General features: G+C 37.6%; 1 protein-coding gene across 1 annotated transcript in view; it reads left to right on the top strand.

The window, feature by feature from the left end:
* PCDH17 (protocadherin 17) overlaps positions 1-14,789 on the top strand; it is a 139,775-nt gene extending 124,986 nt beyond the window's left edge. Inside the window, exon 5 of the mRNA XM_029056423.2 lies at positions 10,180-14,789. Coding sequence (XP_028912256.1) covers positions 10,180-10,862 — 683 coding nt within the window. The 3' untranslated portion in view covers positions 10,863-14,789. The remainder of the gene's footprint in view (positions 1-10,179) is intronic.
* Positions 14,790-19,569: the final 4,780 nt, after the last annotated feature.

Raw genomic sequence — 19,569 nt, forward strand, 5'->3', positions numbered from 1 at the left:
TATTTGAAGTTGTTAGCTAAAAGCATATGCATGATTCCCGATATACAAATATGTGGATTCCCTTAGCACAAGATTATTGTGAAGCTAAGGGGAAGGAAGGTTTTTATGCTTTTTAACACTTACCCTTGATAGTAACAAGTTTCATCTTTCATCCATCAGTGCAGTGCACTGAGTAGTGATCCTAGCGATTACGTTAAACTGCTGATTTGTATCTTTTTGATAACTAGTACACTAGTACACCAGAGAGCTAAGGAGGAACTAATGCAAGAGACTTGAACTGAAACATTAATACTGTTTACCAAAGCATACTAAAAATAATTTATGCATAACTTCAATTTATACAACTCTTTGTTTAACATTGTTCTGTACTCTCTCAAGTGCTAAGTAGTGTTCTGCATATTGTAAGCACTTAATAAATGCTACTGTAAGAGCATGGACTTGGGAGTCAGAGGTCATGGGTTTGTATCGCGGATCTGCCACTTCTCAGCTGTGTGACTGTGGGCAAGTCACTTAACTTCTCTGTGCCTCAGTTACCTCATCTGTAAAATGGGGATTAACTGTGAGTCTCACGTGGGACAACCTGATTACCCTGTATTTACCCCAGTGCTTAGAACAGTGCTCTGCACATAGTAAGTGCTTAACAAATACCAACATCATTATTATTATTATTATTATCTTCAGACTAGAAATAGAATAACTGGTCTCTAAATGGACTTCACAGAAACAGATACATGCCGGTATTCCAGTATAGCATTTACTGCGTTTAGTACACTATTAAAAACACTTTAATTTTGCACTTTGAAGTCATAGCAGATTTAATTGCAATGTCTGTATTTTCCAGACAGCAAATTAGAACAAGGTTAGCCTCTCTAAGAAGCAGACCAAAAAGTAAATAAATGGAAAGACAAGATACCAAGAGAACAAGACACTATCACAGAGAAAGACAAGATGGAGACATAGAAAGGAAGATTGAGATGGAAAAAGAAGTAAACTCTACAGATGGAGAGAGTGAAAGAGACAAAGAAGAACAGAGATATAGGGACCAAAACAGAGACAGACCTTGGACAAAAGAAAGAATGGATATGCAGGAGTTATAGACACACACTTTTTCACATATAAACATAGATGGAATCTCTTAACTTCTCATTTTACCATTCCCTCCCTCTGTTCATTGCCACCAATGTCCCTTATATTTTCACTGTCTTCCAATGTCACTATTACTACTCCTGCTGCTGCTAATACTGCTGCAGCCATTGTAAGCCATGGCTTACCCCCCTACAGGTTGATGGGAAGATCAGATGGGAAGGAGACAAAGGAGAAGAAGGAGGAGTAGAAAGGGGAAAAGTAGCTTCAGTAACGTACAGCTGTGATGCATTCATTTCAGTTACCAGAGTGTTTCCCCCATTGGTATTCCAGAAAAAAGAAAAAAAAGAAGGGACTTCAAGTAAATTTTGGATGGCAAGTCAAGACTCTAAGATTTATGTTTGTCTTACTGGATTATGAATCTTGAATAATGGTAGAATGGACTCTGCTCCCATTTGCCTTGAAGCACTAGTACAATGCAATGCAGTCAGTGGGTACTCAGTAAACGGTGTTAGAACTACTAACACCTTGGGTGGACTTATCCCCAATGTAAATAGGTAAATCTGTCCTTTTTATGCTTCTATTCCTTTTAAAGTAGTTTTGACACAATGGTCATATTCAGATGGGGGAATATATTTCATTAAACTTTAAATATTGATTTCTGACCAAATCTTTACAGTGTAAATTATTTAATCCCTGATGTCAAATTAAAATTTACTGGGGTGGAGTTACAAAAACAAAAATTACTTTCGTGAAGCTCATACCAGTTTCTTTGTCCTGGGAACTCTGATGGAGAGATAACATGGGCTTTTTCTAATCTTGTCACCCTGCTATCATGGTTAAGTCACATGGTGGTCCTAAAGCTCCAGCTGACAGGCAGCAGTGTGAAAGCAGACATTCAGAGAATCCCAAAATTCCTGCCCAGAAATTGGCAATGAGACTAGCAACCTGGGGGTGATTGAGAAGTCATACCCAAACTCAGAATTTAGCAACCAAAAATTCATGTCTACCTGGAATCTAACAGAAGGTGGTCTACAGGAATGCAGCATTGTCAGTGAAAAATCTATTGCAAATCCCTTTAGTTTGATTTATCCCATTAAAAAAAATTGGAAATTTTCCTTTTGAAACAAATGTTACTTTTGTCTGTGCACTAAAACACTAAAGTATTCTGAAATGGGAATGATTTTAGGCAAATCAGAGGAATATGTACAAAGAAAGATTAATGACAGTACAGTTTGCTTTCGTTGCCAAGCTAAGATACTTAGTTTCTTAGTCTAGCAGAAGAACATCTTTAAAAGGGAAAGTCAATGTGAATATAAAGATTGCTGACACTTCTACTTAAGAACTGTTAATGTGTATGGAACTGTTTGAATACACTCAGATTTATCAGAATATGCTTCCACTATGTTTTAGCTATAATGCAACAGCAGGATTAGGGTTTGTTCTTCTAACAACATTCTGAATAAAGCATGATGTGATATTGGAAGAAAAGATTGAACATGCTTTTAATATGACATGTATTACCACATGTTTTAAGAAGCAGTGTGGTCTAGCAGAAAGAGTGTGAGAGTCACAGGGTCTCGGTTCTAATTCTGTCTCTGCCCTGTGTATGCTCTGTGACCTTGGGCAAGTCACTTAACTTCTCTGGGACTTAGTTACCTGATATGTAAAATGATGATTAAATCCTACTCCCCACTTCAGGGATAGCGACTGTGTCCAACCTGATTAACTTGTATCTACCTAACCACTTACTACAGTGCTTGGCACATAATAACGCTTAATATTAATAATAATAATAGCAATGATAATTGCAGTACTAGTTTCTCTAATTGTATTATACTCTCCCAAGAGCTGAGTTCAGGCCTCTTTACATAGTAAGCATTCAATACATACCAGTGATTTACTGATTGCAAGATTCTGCCAGAGGAAATCCCTGTATTTTAGGAGAGCTTGTTTTATCTATTTACATCAGAATCATTGGATTCAATTCAAAATCAAACTATAATTATCTCAGGACAGTGGTTAAATTTTCTGATCAGAAATATTTCATAACCCTAACATTTAGGGTGTTAGAGAAAATGTTTATTTACCTTTTTCCAAAAGACTCTTTATGGTAAATAGACCTTGTAATGCTAATATTTTTTTAGTAACTCATTTGAAGTGTTCAAATGAAACTACAAGTTTCAAATACATATTAAAACTTTTTCTTATCAGTTAGTCTGTTTATTGCGTACTTACTGTATTATGATCACTGTACTAAGTGCTTAGGAGAATAGAGTATAAAAGAGTCGATTCATTCAGTCATATTTATTGAGCACTTACTGTGTGCAGAGTACTCTACTAAGCCTTTGGAAAGTACAAGAGTTGATAGATGCTATCCCTGACCACAAGGAGCTTACAGTCTACTTGGGGAGATTACAGATAGGGGAGATGTTTCAGGAGACACTATGTGTATATTTGAAATGAGGATACTTGAGTCCTGGCCTAAGAGAAAGAATATGGGCCTAGGAGCCAGAAGGCTTGGATTCTAATCCTTGGATGCCACTTACATGCCATGTGACCTCGCTCAAGTCCCGACTTATCTGTGTCTGAGATTCCTCATCTGTAAAATAAGGATTAAGTTCTGCTGCCTCTTCTTAGACTGTAAGCCCTATATTGGACAGGGACTGTGTCTAGCTTGATTTATTTTATATCTGCCTAGTGCTTAGTACAATTTTGGCACCTAGTAAGTGCTTAGCAAATATCATTATTATCAGTTTGGTTGTATATTCAAGTAGAATTATATCTAGAGTGTGCATCTGATTTGGGTTTCAATCTGTAATATTTCTATGATGATTCAAAAATAGCTTAAAATATTTATTTTAATTTAAATCTGTAAAAACTGATTTTTCATTTTGGTAGACTTATAGAACATTTATAGCCTTTCACAGGAAATGTGTTAAAGACAAAAAAGGGATCACCATGCTCTTGACAAAAATAAATTTGCCAATTACTCGAAAAGTCTCAAATTTCATCTTCAGATAATAATCAGGTATAGTTCTGTTACTAACCCAACACTTGTCTAGCCCAGCTTCTGTATTTTAGACAGTATATTTAATGAATCAGAGTGAGAAAGCAGCTAAAGAGATATATGATTTTTCACTCACATATAAACAGTTCCATACAAATTACTTTAGAAGCATGCAAAGTCACTTATGGAATAGCAAAAACAGTTAAGTACTTAAAATACTGCATTGACTGTAGTTCTCCTGCATACTGTGGTGAATGATAATGACCTTTCTCAGCCTAGAGAAGTGGTCCCTAGGAGGTATGAGAATTCTAGGGAGCAACAAGCAAAGCTGATGTTGATTTCAGAATTGAGAAATCTGCAAATGAGGTTTTTCATTCCTGGAGAATCCCCTTAAAAATTGCTTGCCCCAACAGAATAATATGGTTTTAAATAAAGAAATGTGAAGAATCAAGAAGAAAAAAATATATTGTTCAGATTTGCCTTGTGTGTGTATAAAGCTAAATCTATAACATTAGCTGGCAGGGATTTAAATGATACATGAGCTGAGTGCTAAAGTGGCCCCATTGCGATTATGCAGCCACATTGTATTTGTATGATTAGGTGTGTGAGATTTTTAAAAAACAATTTTGTTTGTAGTTTAAATATCTAGAAGCAAATGTAAATAGACTAGTCCCCTAACTCTTCTACATGAGTTTGGGGACAACTGGCTGCATTCAGTCTGTAGAAAGATGTCTCTGCAAAATCATATGGGGATGGAGAAGCTTCCCTGTATTATTTGACTGACCAGTGACACTAAATGAAATATCTCTCTAATTGTTGTATTTTTCATTGGATTAGAAACAAGGAAATACGGACAAGAACTGATTTATTCCATTTTCTTTGAAGACACTTCAATCAGACAGGAAAAGAAAAAAGTAGTAAAAGTTAAGTTTGGATATTGTAGTAGACTTAGAACATTTTAGAAGAAGAAGCCCCTTTCGTTTTGAGTGTATTAGAATAGATACCCCCACAAAATGCACCTTCCCTTCTTGGAATTTCTTCTTGCAGTTAGGACTGACTACCTTCAAAGAGAGGATCACTCATCAATTACAGCTGTGCTTTTGCAATGCAGTTGCTGCAGCAAAATAATGTAAGTGCATGTTTCAAATTAGGGGTGACATCTGGAAACATAGCAACCACAAAGCAAATTCATACACTGACACTTCTACATTTCGTCACTCATTTCACATCTGGGAGACCTACAATGAGTTTAATCAGTGACACTGAACCTGAGTTGGGAATAGAACACCAAAGATATTTATCCTAAATTATTCCACGTTGTTTGACTGTAATTCTACTTCCCAGGGTCTTTCAGTTTTGTTTTTATTTCCATATTTCTAGTCTAGATCAGTAGTACCTTCTAGATAGGCACAGAAAGAAAGGAAATAAATAATGGGCTGACATACCTATAAAGATTTCTTCTCCCTAAATTACCTAAAGAAAGTTTAATTGTTTAAAGAAATTTTAATTGTTTAATTTTAGATCTCTAGAGTGTGAGAAACACCTCCAAGCAACTGTTGTTCAGTGTATGCATTCAAATTGTTAAGGTTTATTTTCAGTGGGAGGTAGAAAAAGGCAAAGGCCCAAAGATAAATGTGCATATCACCTTGTCAGCATACTTTGCCATTAATTAAACTTCTCTTATGCATTTGTGATTGGATGAAAATATTTGTCTATTTAATCGTTATAACTTTAAATTGATGCTTCTTTCTGACTGAATACAGATTTGACCCCTAAAAAAAGTAATGCACTTTGCATTCATACTATTTTCTTCTAGTAAAATATGATATATTTTCTTTGCTGAATGTGACATGAAAAAGTGAAGAAAAAAGCTAAAGATTTTAAGCTCTGTAATTTGGTGGTAGCTGATATAATGCTGATGACCTAAACTTTGAGAATAACTTCAAATAATAATTATGGTACTTGTTAAGTGCTTACTATGTGCCAAGCACTGTTCTAAGCCCTGGGGTAGATACAAGATAATTATCTTGCCCCACATGGGGCTCACAGTCTTAGTCACCATTTTATAGATGAGGTAACTGAGGCATAGCGAAGTTAAGTGGCTTGCCCAAGGTCATACAGCAGACAAGTGGCGGAGCAGGGATTAGAACCCATGTTTTCTGACTCCCAATCCCGTGCTATTTCCACTAAGCCACATTGCTTCTCTGCTCGGAGAAGCAGCGTGGCTCAGTGGAAAGAGCACGGGCTTTGGAGTCAGGGCTCATGAGTTCGAATCCCAGCTCTGCCACTTGTCGGCTGTGTGACTGTGGGCAAGTCACTTAACTTCTCTGTGCCTCAGTTCCCTCATCTGTAAAATAGGGATTAAGACTGTGAGCCCCACGTGGGACAACCTGATTCCCCTATGTCTACCCCAGCGTTTAGAACAGTGCTCAGCACATAGTAAGCGCTTAACAAATACCAACATTATTAAATAATGATGGTGTTTGCTAAGCGCTTAAGATGTGCCAAGCACTGATCTAATAGTTGGAGAAGATACAAGGTATAAAGGTTGTCCCATGTGAAGTTCACAGTCTTAATTCCCAATTTACAGATGAGGTAACTGAGGCACAGAAGTTAAGTGACTTGGCCAAAGTCACACAGTTGACAAGTGGGGGAAGCAGAATTAGAACCCATGACCTCTGACTCCCAAGCCTGTGCCCTTTCCACTAAGCCTTGTAATTTAGATATCAATCAGAGGCATTTATTTAGCACTTTCTCGGTGCTGAGCAGTGTACTAGGCACTAAGGAGAGAACAGTTGAGTTGGTAGAAATGTTCCCTGCCTGCAAGGCTCTCATAGTCTAGAGGGACCAAGTTTGTTAATTTAGATATACTGCTCATCCTCTAAACCCACCTAATTCCACATCTTCTAACAAGACTTTCCTGGTTAATTTTTAGTACCTTAAGTCTTAACAACCCTTCATCTACTTCTTGAATTTATTGTGTATTTATTCATTCTCTTCCTCAGCACTTCTGATTATATATATATTCATTTAAACATTCATTTTTATTCTGATTATACCACATAGGTCTATGTCTTTCTCCTCCATTAGAATGTAAATTCCCTTTGGGCAGAGACCATACATTGTGCTTCTGTTAAAATCCCCAAGGGTTTTCTTAGTGCAGTGCATTGTTTTCAGTAGGCACTGACTAAATACCTTTCTTTCTACTACCACCCAGTCAGTCAATCAATCATACTTTTGGAGCACTTACTGTACTAAAGTGCTTGGGAGAGTACCAAGTAACAGAGTTGGTAGACATGTACCCTGCCCACAATGATCATGCAGTCTAGAGGGATACTAATATTGAATTTAATTTCCATTTCTGACTTTGTGAAGAGTAAAAATAGATAAGATAAAAATGACATACATGTCTTTATCAATAAGATAAGCACACACACCATATATTTTCAATATATCATATTATATATGTATACCTAAAAGAGTATATATTTACTTTGAGAGAGACAGAGACAGAGCTATAAATTTCTTTTCAGTTCAACCACTTGAGGGAAACAAATAAGCAGCTATCTGCCAGGCATTTACTTTGCTTAGCCCCATGCATATCAACAGGTATTGTGGTTTTGCCTTCATAAAATAAATGAAAGTGAAGATTTGGCCTTCAACCACTTGATGTGATTGATGTAGATATACAAACCTAACCATTCATTCTAAAAAGTTCATTTGGGGATTTTCCACTTTGGGTATTTATGTGGATTCAGTTAACCAGTTGATTATCAATTTCATTTATCAAGGTGGACCTTCATTTTGTGCTGCATGGAGTTGCCTCAATTTCTTAAATGCTCTCTTTTCCAGCTCCTGCTGTAGGTCCAAATCAACCAATCAATCAGTAGTATTTATTTAGTCCTGACTGTGTGCAGAACACTATATTAAGCACTTGAGAAAGTACAATAAAACATATTTGGTAGTCACAATCCTTGACCACAAGGAACTTATAGTTAGCTCAGTTAGCTGACCTCCAGGTGGATAGACAATGAATAACTTCCCTGCCTAGAAATACAAAATTTCACATAATTGCTCCGTGTGTGTATGTTTATCTTGAGCTTTCATTTTCAGATAGGACAAATGCATATTATTTATTACTTAGTTCATTATTGATTCACACAATCTATGACAAACACAGTTTTTGTTACTACAGCAAGCTGGATCAGCAAAAAGTATTAATAGATCAAGAAGCATTTGGTTAAAATCTTAGCTAAATTCAAATTGGGTACTAAAGGGAAACTCAGGAATGGATTGATAAAAGTTAATGATATTAGGTGCTGCAACACTAAACCATTATTAAACGTCAAGGATAGCATATATCACACTATCTTCCTAAGCAGTTTATTTCCATCATCAGACACAGAATTCTGGACTTGATAGGCTATTGATCTGACTCACTACTTGCATTTCCTATATTCTTAGAAACTCTAGAACTGTGGATATAGGGCCATACTTCTCAAAAAGGTATAGTACCAGGTCACAAAGTCAGTGGGCATATAAATTGATGACTGCCAGGCTGAAGTCAGGGACTATGTCAGATATGTATCAAATGACATTCTAATGCGAATACTGCTACTCTGCCAGATGAACTGGAGAAAAAGATTCAACAATGGAAATACATTAAAAAGAGATCTTAATGCCAGAAGGATGCATAGGTGCAAAACTGTCCCATAGTAGGAGGGAATAGGATTTATTCTCCATTTTCCTGATGAGGGAACTGATGCACAGAGAAGTTATGTGACTTGCCCAAGGTCATACAGCAGACTCAGCAGACAGGTGCAGAGCCAGAATTAGAATCAAGCCCTCTGAATCTAGGGCCATGTTCTTTCCACTAGGTCACTGCTTCCCTGATGTTCAAAACCAAGGCTCTTTGTTATTCCTGACAAAAGATGCTATCATCATTGTACTATTTCAGTATTTTCTACTATGGTAATCAATCAATCAATCAGTGTACTAATCTGACTACTGCATTTCCTATATTCTTAGAAACTTGAGAAATGCAAGTAAAGGGTCATACTTCACAAAAAGGTTTACCTATATAGTACCAGGTCACAAAGTCAACGGGCATATGAACTGATGTCTGTTACTACTTTTTGAGTAACATCCTACATGAAGGGAATGATACCACTTTTACCCTGTATCCCATTCAAGACCTAGAAAGTTAAGTTAAAGCTGTTGCCTACAGGTGACTGCATAAAGGAATATTCTTGCATATTTTAACATTTAATCTTTTAAAACTCCATTTTATTTGGATACTCAGTATTCTTCTAGGCAAAACAGATAAATAAAACTTCCTACTGAAAGCATTATTATTTGCAATTGTAACATGATTTGTCATTCATTCCAAATCATATGTTTTGAACAAATCTATTTGTCCATTTGTATCAAATACAAAAAGCCAAAGTGAAGAAAACAGATTACATCACTCCTAGACGTACCCAATGAAAAAATGTTGTGTGCTTTTTGACTAGCTTATTTAGAATGGCTTTTGATAGAATATTTCATTTTTCCATTCTCAGAGGAAGAGTAGGCATTTTAAGAAACATTTTATTTTATGATTGTCACCCGAAATAACAATTACCAACCAAATGGAGGTGATAAATGAAAAACTAACTTAAAAGGATTTTTATGAAAATATGAGACCTTCACTTCCTTGATAGATATTTTTGAAAATTAATCCTGATAATGCCCTTTGAGTTTCCAAAGTTATGTTCATCATTTCCTTAGGATGTGTTTTACAGAATAAAGACCCACAGATTTCTGCAGAATTTTAATTTACAATGCAGTTCTATTTTGCTGAAAATTATTCTCATGCTTTTTACTTTCTTTGAGTTATGAGGCTACTTCAATAGGTGGAGAATAGAGGTAAAATAAAACCATCCTCTCAACCCATCTGAATACTTGAATTATTATTTTCTTTTTTTTTTTTTTTTAACTTAGAGGCCTGAGGTCCAGCAAGCCCACTGAGAGCTGCTAGTAACCTCTGTATGAGTTTAAAGGAAACCCTAATTATTGGATTTGTTGTTTTCTCATTTGTTTTCCAGAACAAGAAGAGTGTGTTAATTGCACAGATGAATGCCGAGTGCTTGGTCATTCTGACAGGTGTTGGATGCCACAGTTTCCTAACGCCAATCAGGCCGAAAATGCAGACTACCGCACAAATCTCTTTGTACCCACAGTTGAAGCTAATGTTGAGACTGAGACTTATGAAACTGTGAATCCCACTGGGAAAAAGACTTTTTGTACATTTGGAAAAGACAAGCGAGAGCACACTATTCTCATTGCCAATGTTAAACCTTATTTAAAAGCCAAACGTGCCCTGAGTCCTCTCCTCCAAGAGGTTCCCTCAGCATCAAGCAGCCCAACCAAGACATGCATTGAGCCTTGCACCTCAACAAAAGGACCACTGGATGGTTGTGAAGCAAAATCGGGAGCTCTGGTCGAACCCAGCAGCCAGTACCTGTCCACTGACAGTCAGTACCTATCGCCTAATAAACAGTCGAGAGACACTCCATTCATCGCGTCGGATCAGATGGCCAGGGTCTTTGCAGATGTACATTCCCGAGTGAGCCGAGACTCCAGTGAAATGGACTCTGTTCTTGAACAGTTAGACCATTCAAGCCGGGATGTAGGCAGAGAGTCAGTGGATGCAGAGGAAGTTGTGAGAGAAATTGATAAGCTTCTACAGGACTGCCGGGGCAGTGACCCTGTGGCTGTGAGAAAATGAAAAAACAAAAGAAAAAAAGGGAAGCATTGGCATTTCCTTGCCTCTTCTGCTGATTTAGAAACACTCTCCCCTGATTATAACAGTTTGACAGGGATGAAGGAAGACCAATGCTGCTTTAAGGCTTTTAGTGAACATCTGAAGTGCCCACAAGTATGTTCTTTTCACTGCTGTTTCTTTTTCACAAATAACACTGATTTCGTTTTGGCCAAACTTACTAGGACAGAGTCAAATACACCCTAACAATAGAGGGAGAGAAAGAAACATGTTGACCTTCTGACAATCTGTTAGGAAAATAAAGGAAGGAAGAATGGAAGTACTTCTGATCATTGCTAAGACTGTCCTTGCTGGTTATTGCTGACAACTGTTTACCTACAAACCCCTTGAAAAGCAGGGTTGACAAATTCTGGTCTGTGGTGGATTTCCAAAAGTCATCACAGGCTTCTACTGAAAGTCCTGAAAAGATCTTGCAGTAGTCCAAGCTACACCAAACATTAGCATGCATTTGTGGTAAACATTTCTGTATAAAGTTCTCTGCCGTACATTCACCTACAAACATTCCAGACCACTATTCAAGAACACATATCCTAGTCATTAGTGGCAGCCTTCATGTCATAGAAAAGTTAAATGTAAAATGATATAGTCCATTTTGTCCTGCACACACAACCTAATTCATTTCATAAAAGAGAAGAATAAAAGTTTTAATGCCTATTTAGCATTTTAGTGTCCAACAAAGGTTTAAATAATTATAATATGTTTTTAACCTTGAAGTTTAACAAGTCGCTCAAAGATAGTTACCACTGAAAGGTAATACCCAGAATGAATTAACTTGATTATTAACACTTTCTTATTCATTTGTGGACACTAAAATAGCTCAGGAAAGTGAAAATATCCTAGACATACACAAATCATATGATCATTTAAATGTGCAAATGTAAGAAGATTCAATGTGTTTACATCAAATGACATATTTTTATTGATTTATTGCAGATTCAGTGCATATGAGCCAAATTGTTGAGTGTATAAGAGCTATATTGTGTATTTTATTAAATTAATATATAGTTGTGTTGCAAAAATATTTGGGCTTATATTGTAAATGGCAAGTGTTGCCTCAGTAGCTGTCGAACTCTATGAGTTTTGTTTTTTCCTGCTTCCTTTTCCCAATGGAGTGTGGGAAGCAGTGCCTCAGAGCAAAGTCTCTTGTTTAATGTATGGTCTACCAAGTACTACAGTACATAAATCTGTTCAAAATGTGTTTGAGTGAGCTGGTGGAACTACCTGAATGGTCAAGATCTGTTACCATCAGTTAAGGTTATGTGCAAGTCCTTCTTGAAGCTTTGATGACAAAACCCATCTAGATAACAAAATGTTATACTTTAACCAAACCCAGAAACCTCCTTGATTTTGTCAAGAAGTATGCAGATTCATTTGATATGTATCACACACTTTTTAACTTAATGAAACATCTTTATAGTTCAAGGTAATAACCTATTTTGTTTAGAAAGCATGAAATTGTTTCAGTCCCAGGATGGGGGCGCCTTGGGTTTATCTATGGTTCCCTCAATGTCTTATGTTGCTTACACCATTTTTTTTCCTGATTAGTAGTATATGTTATTTGAAATGTTAGTTTGCCTACTTTTTCTTGGACTTGTTTAAAAAGAACCATTTTCTTCTTTCTTCCAACTTTCACAGTGGCTTTTTGCCATTTAAAAAAATTCACGTTCAGAAATAGCAAAAATAATAATAGCACATGCATAAGAAATGGCAAAGAGAAAATCCTTTGCTTAATATTTTTCCTGAGTGTTATAAATACCTGGCATTTATCAGCACCAGTATCACACTCGGGAAATATGGTGCTCAGTTAGATTAAGGCTGTTTGTACACCAGTACAGCAAAGTGCAGTATTTACAACTGTTGGAGAATATTGTGCCTTCCATATTGGCCACTGTGTTTGTGTAGAAATGGTGTATACATATATATACATATATATGTATATGTGTGTATATACACATACGCACATACACACTTACATGCACACCTACAGAGAGTGAACTGAATTCAGTTTTTCAATTTCAAACCTCAGAGAGCTCAAATTCAAGATAAATTTTGAATTTCACCTCATTGCAAAACTGCATTTAAAACAATCATCAGATCTCATCAACCTTCCAATCTTACAGTGAACTGTTTTTTTTATTCTTGGTAACAAATCTTCCAAAGCAATGTTCTCAGTTTTTGTGTTTAAAATTTTAAATTAAAAAAAGGAACTTGTACACAGTGAACCTACCTACTCTCCATATTTTGGACAATTTATGTAACTGAAATGTGTTGTCTCTGTTCTACAATGTTATTTTGCCAGGAGACTACAGGTTGATTTAGCTTGATAGCTGAAATTTGATGGAAGAGTGGTTCTCAGTGAGTTTCCTAAGAATTATCTCTCTCTCATTAATCACCAATATCCACTCTGTAAAAGCTAAGGCAGTGATGAGTACTTAAAATCAACTGAGAGTATAAAGCTTCTTCTTATAACATCCTTATAAGATGTTAATAAGGATATCTTATTAACATTTGTCCATTAAACATGGAGTAACCAGTTATACAATTCATCACATATGTCTGAAGACATTAGAAGAAAAATTTAAAATTGGTTGTACCAATGTAAGAGGAATTTAACTTATGGCTCTCTGTCACTGGTGATTTACTAGCTTTAGCCGTTTAACACATCTGTATTTAGTAGTGATTATTTATTTACCAGTCCACGGTAATTAGGTATTCATGACTCATTTTTTCTAGCTGAGTTGAGGGAATCTTGCTTTTGTTCATTGGCTGGTATGTGCCTTTCTTTGAGACCTCTAACACTTTGCTTCTGAGGAAGCCTACTGCAATTGTCAGCTTCACAGTTTAAAGAACATCCTACTACTATAGTGATCTGTGATTAGTGAAATTTGAAAGGATTTCATCCTAATTGGTAACATGAACTGTAGAGGAATTGAGACATGTGGAAAAGATATCTCATATCCTCCAAAAGGCCCCAGATAAATTCCAGTAATTGAATTTTTTTGGATGTTTTTAGGCATCATGTACTTAAATCAAGGATAATAACATTTCATGGAATGGAAAATAAATTTTCTGTAGATGTTACTAAATAATTTAATTCAGGAGGGGAACGTAAAAGATAAATCCAAAAAATTGTTTCCTATAATATTCACACACAAAAGCAAATACTGAAGTGGCAAATCCTGCAATTTCAAAGAATGCCTTCCTACTTTTTCCTTATGTGACTCACTCGTCCTTAATATATGTAGTGAAGTTTACTCTTCACACCATAAATGAACTCAATTTGCAGTCAGACCAAAAATTGACTTGTCTTGGTTTCCTCAATTAGCACAGACCTTCATAACTATGACTTGCCATTAGAGCTTGTAAAAAGGGCCCACAGACTATGACCATAAAACAATCATGTGATTACTAGTAATGAGGTTAGATGCTTTATTAGAACCAGTTTTAAAGCTGTTTACTGCCTAATGGAACTGAAGTTGCTGGGGACAACAAGTAGTCTGAAGCCTGGCATAATATAAACCCACTCATTATTGTCTGATTAAATTATTTTGACAACAGACAGCATTTATCAGAACATGGATTCAAATGAGAGTTTTGGCTATCAAGACTTGTTGATTTGAAATATAATTGAATGAAACCTGATTAAAGTCTTGGCTTTCCTGGCCCCATTGTTTCACAGGTTGGCAATTCACATTTATCAGCCCCATTACCCAATAAAAGTTCTAAGCTGCACCAAGTGATTGGTGAACAATGACAACAACAACAAAAGCAGCATACATTGTATGGATTTTCTCAACCGCTATTGTTTAATGGCTGTGTTTAATGTGACCTATCTGGAAAATGAGGACTACAAATAAAAAGCAATTACTAATAGTAGTGTTTCCTGCTCTTGCATTCATTAAATAGAAGAAATGTGTATATCTACTTCATACCACAGGCTACCTAAAGGAATACACTGGAAAAGAAAATTTTGAGGAGGCAACTGTTAAAGCTAGTTATCAGTTTCAAAAAGAATACAATTTCTGCTTTATAAATAATTCATTTTCTTAATAGGAGATGATTCCACCAGTTGAGTAGGTTTTACTCTCTAGTGGTTGCTATGCTGATGAACTACAAGGGTAGCTTCTGGAACAGATGGTCATCATAGTATCTTAAATGAGAGGACCAAAATAATTGTTCGTTTCTTGGATTATATTAAGTAATATCTAGAAGTGGTTCCTATTTGCCAAAACTATGCTGAGTAGATACAAGATAATCAGATGAGCTATCAGCTCTTTTCTCTCTGGGCTCACAGTCTAAAAGGTGGAAATAAAAGTGAACTTTTCCACCTTGTACAGATGAAGTACTGAGGCACAAAGACGTTATTTTTCTATGGTTTCACAACAGACAAGTGAGAGATCTAGTGCTAGACCCAAGTATCCTGGCCACAAGACCTGTGCTCTTCCCACTAAGTATCACTGCCTTCAGAAGAAAGTTCATAGTTGTGAACAGCGAATAAGTAGAAAAGCCTTCCTCAAGGAATAGAATGTGAAAGAACTGTACTTCAGCCTATGTGTTTGGGGTAGTATGCCAGTGAGACATTTGGGTAAGAACTGAAGGTGAGAAAGGTGTAGGAGGGAAAGAGTTGCACAGGGGGAGAGTATAGTTTTAAATTTCATCACTTATGAATGTAGTTAGAATTCTTGGTTAGATATATAAAGATGAATTTGTCAAACCCACAGTAAAGGGAATTTCCTAAGGTAATTTGTGTTCTGAAATATCTTTTATGAGTTTGTCAGGTTAAATATTTTTTACTAACAAATAACTAAGAATTTATCTCTACTAGAATATTTGAATTTTTCATCTGTGTTTCTGTTCTAGTAATTGTGAACTCATCATCCAATTGTTCAACATGTGTGGAGCAAAAGGCAAAAAGGTAATCCAAAGAGTAGGCATCATCCAGAGAGAATAGAAAGCACCACCAGAAGCATAATAATTGTGGTATTTGTTAAACACTTATTATGTACCAGGCACTGTACCTTAGTGGATACAAGTACAGTGGGCAAGTAAGCACTGGGGTGGATACAAGTAATCGGGTTGGACACAGTCCCTGGCCCACATGGGGCTCATAGACTTAATCCCCATTTTATAGGTGAGGGAACTGAGGCACAAAGAAGTGAGGTGACTTGTTCAAGGTCACAGAGCTAAGTAGTGGAGCCGGGATTAGAACTCATGATCTTCTGACTCCCAGATCCATGTTATAGCCACCACATCATGCTGTGCTTTGCAACTACATAAAACCATGCTATGTCCACACATGAACTACTGCAGGCAGTTCTGATTGTTTTACATCAAGAAAACCATTATAGAGCTAAAGTTTTTTTTCTGTCCAACACCTCTGACAAGTCAAATTCTCCATATCTCAGTTTAGTTATCTGTAAAATGAGTATTCAATACCTATACATCCTTCCTTTTAGACTGTGTAACTTATGTCGGAGAGAGACTGTCAAACCTGATTAACTTGTATCACCCCATGATCATCTACCATCTACCTTAGTACCACCTCCCGTGGCTCAGTGGAAAGAGCATGGGCTTTGGAGTCAGAGGTCATGGGTTCGAATCCTGGATCGGCCACTTGTCGGCTGTGTGACTTTGGGCAAGTCACTTAACTTCTCGGTGCCTCAGTTACCTCATCTGTAAAATGGGGATTAAGACTGTGAGCCCCACGTGGGACAACCTGATTCCCCTGTGTCTACCCCAGCGCTTAGAACAGTGCTCGGCACATAGTAAGCGCTTAACAAATACCAACATTAATTAATTAACTTTTTGAATCATTTTGATCCCTTTTTCAAATTCCTTCCCTCTCTTTTTCCATCTCTATATCGATCCTTGAGGACTTCAATATCCACATAAATGTTCAGGGTGAACCTTCCTCCAACCACTTTCCATCACCTCACAATTCCACAGACCTCCTGTTCCACCCTAGCTAGGCCACTCACCAACTTGGACACACACTGGATCTCATCATCTCCAGTCACTGTACAATCTCTACCTTCACCAACTCTAAAATCACTCTACCTGACCACAAATTCCTCAACTGCCTCATCTCCCACACACCTCCTCCCCACATATCTGTCCTGCTTCCCAAAAGAGACCTCTGATCTCCTGATCCTCTCGAATCACCTCATCACCATGCCCCATTTAGTCTCCCAACCCAAACTACCTTCTCTTGGTGCCCAAATTGACACCCTCAACACCACCCTCTCTACTGAACTCAATTCACTATCTCCTTTACCCCTTCAGTGACCTCATACCACTAACCCACATCCGTGGATCAACTCCACAGTCCTCTTCCTTTGCTCCTGTTAATGAGTCACAGAGCATTGCTGGCAGAAATCTAGATATAAGGATGAGCTCATCAACCTCATGTGCTTTCACTCTGTCTTCTCTTTCGGGCAAAATTATTTCTCAATCGTTATTGACACACACGTCCACTGTCCTCACCAATTGTTTCAGACATTTTTCTTCAAAACTCCTGTTCCCCCAACTTCCCCATCACTTGCCCCTAATGACTTGGTCACCTACTTCACTGAGAAAATTGAAATCATTAGGCATTATCTCCTTAAAATCTCCCCTGCTCCTTTCCAGTCCCTCCCTCCTCCTGCCCCTTCTTCAACTCTCCCATCTTTCCCAACAGTACCTCAAGAGGGGATCTCCTCCTTCTCTCCAACTCCACCCCTCCACCTGTGTATCTGAACCCACCCTTTGCACTTTAGCAAAGAACTTGCCCCCATCTTTTTTCATTACCAGACTGCCATCTTCAGCTACTTGCTCTCCAATGACTTTTCCTCATTATTTTCACAAATATTTATGTCTCTCTTATCCTAAGAAACCCCTCCATTGACCCCATGGCTCCCTTTAATTATTAACCTATCTCCCTCCTACCATTCCTTGACTAACTCCTTGTGTGAGTTATCTACACCCACTGTTTCCAGTTCCTCTTCTCCAGTTGTCTCCTTGACCCTCCCGTCTGGCTTCCATCACCTCAGTCCACTGACACCTCCCTCTCAAAGGTCCCAAATGATCTCTTCCTTCCAAATCCAATGACCTCCACTCCATCCTAATCAGCCTCAACCTCTCAGCTTTCCTTCAACACCATCAACATCCCCTTTCCCTGGAAACATTATCTCCTGGTTCTCTTCCTATCTTTCTGGCTGCTAATTCTCAGTCTCTTTTGCGGGCTCCTCCTCTACCTCCCACCCTCTAATATGGGTGTCCCTCAAGGTTCAGTTCTGTGTCCCTTTCTATTCTCCATCTACAACTGCTCCCTTGGAGAACTCATTCTCTCCCAAATCTACATTTCCAGACCTGATCTCTCTCCCTCTCTGCAGTCTAGCATTTTCTCCTGCCTTCAGGACATCTCTAGGTGGATATCCCTCTGTCACCTCAAAAATGAACAAAACAGAATTACTTATCTTCCCACCCAAACCCTGTCCATCCCCTGACTTTCTTGTCATTGTATACAGCATTACCATCCTTCCTGCCTCACTATCCAGTAACCTTGGTGTTATCCTTGACTCATCTCTTCATTCAACCCACATATTCAATCTATCACTAAATCTTATCAGTTCAACCTTCAAACATTACTATAATCCATCCTTTCCTCTCCATCGAAATTGCTACTACTTTAATCCAAGCACTTGTCCTATCCCACCTTGACTACTTTATCACACCACTCACACCAGTCCATACTTCACTTCTTTATGCAGATCATACTTATACAAAACATTCAGTTCATGATTCCTCACTCCTCAAGAACCTTCAGTGGATGCCCATTCACCTCTGCAACAAACAGAAACCTCTTTAAAGCACTCAGTGATGCTCCCTCCTACCTTACCTTGCTGCTTGCTGCTGTCCTAATACAACCCAACACATACACTTCACTCACCTACTGCCAACCTTACTTTATTTTTATTTTTAATTTTGTCTATCTTACCAAAAGCCCCTCTCCCACATCCTGCCTCTGTTCTGGAATGCCTTCTCTCTTCATATCCGACAGGCAATCACTGACCCTACCTTCAAAACCTTATTATTAAGGGCACATCTCCTCCAAGAGGCCTTCCCTAAGTCCTCATTTCCTCTTCTCTCACTCCCTTCTGTGTTGCCTTGAATCTGCTCCCTTCATTCATCCCTTCTTCAGCCCCAAAGCAGTTACAAACATCTCTGTAATTCATCTATTAATATTATGTTCGTCTCCCCTTCTATATTGTGAAGGGAATATATCACCAACTTTGTTATATTGTACTGTACCAAGTGCTTAGTAGATTGCTCTGCACAAGTAAGTGCTTTATAAATACAATCGATAGATTGATTGAGTCCAGCCCTTAGTGCAGTGCTTACTTAGAGAAAGCACTTGTTATTATCAAATGGTTAAATAGTATTATCATTATTGTTATTATAGTTATTATTTGGTCTAGGGACTCCACATTTCTTAATTATCTTGTGTCTACTCCAGCAATCCGAAAGGGTTTGGCATATAGTAAGTACTGATAAAATACTACAACTTTTATTAATACCACTACCTTCCCTATCTCACAAGCTCTCAACCTTGGGAATTATCCTTCAACACACACATTATCTCCAGAATCCACCTCTTCCTCTCCATACAAACTGC

This window comes from Ornithorhynchus anatinus, chromosome 2 (genome assembly GCF_004115215.2).
Source record: "Ornithorhynchus anatinus isolate Pmale09 chromosome 2, mOrnAna1.pri.v4, whole genome shotgun sequence".
In the NCBI taxonomy this organism is placed as follows: Eukaryota; Metazoa; Chordata; class Mammalia; order Monotremata; family Ornithorhynchidae; genus Ornithorhynchus; species Ornithorhynchus anatinus.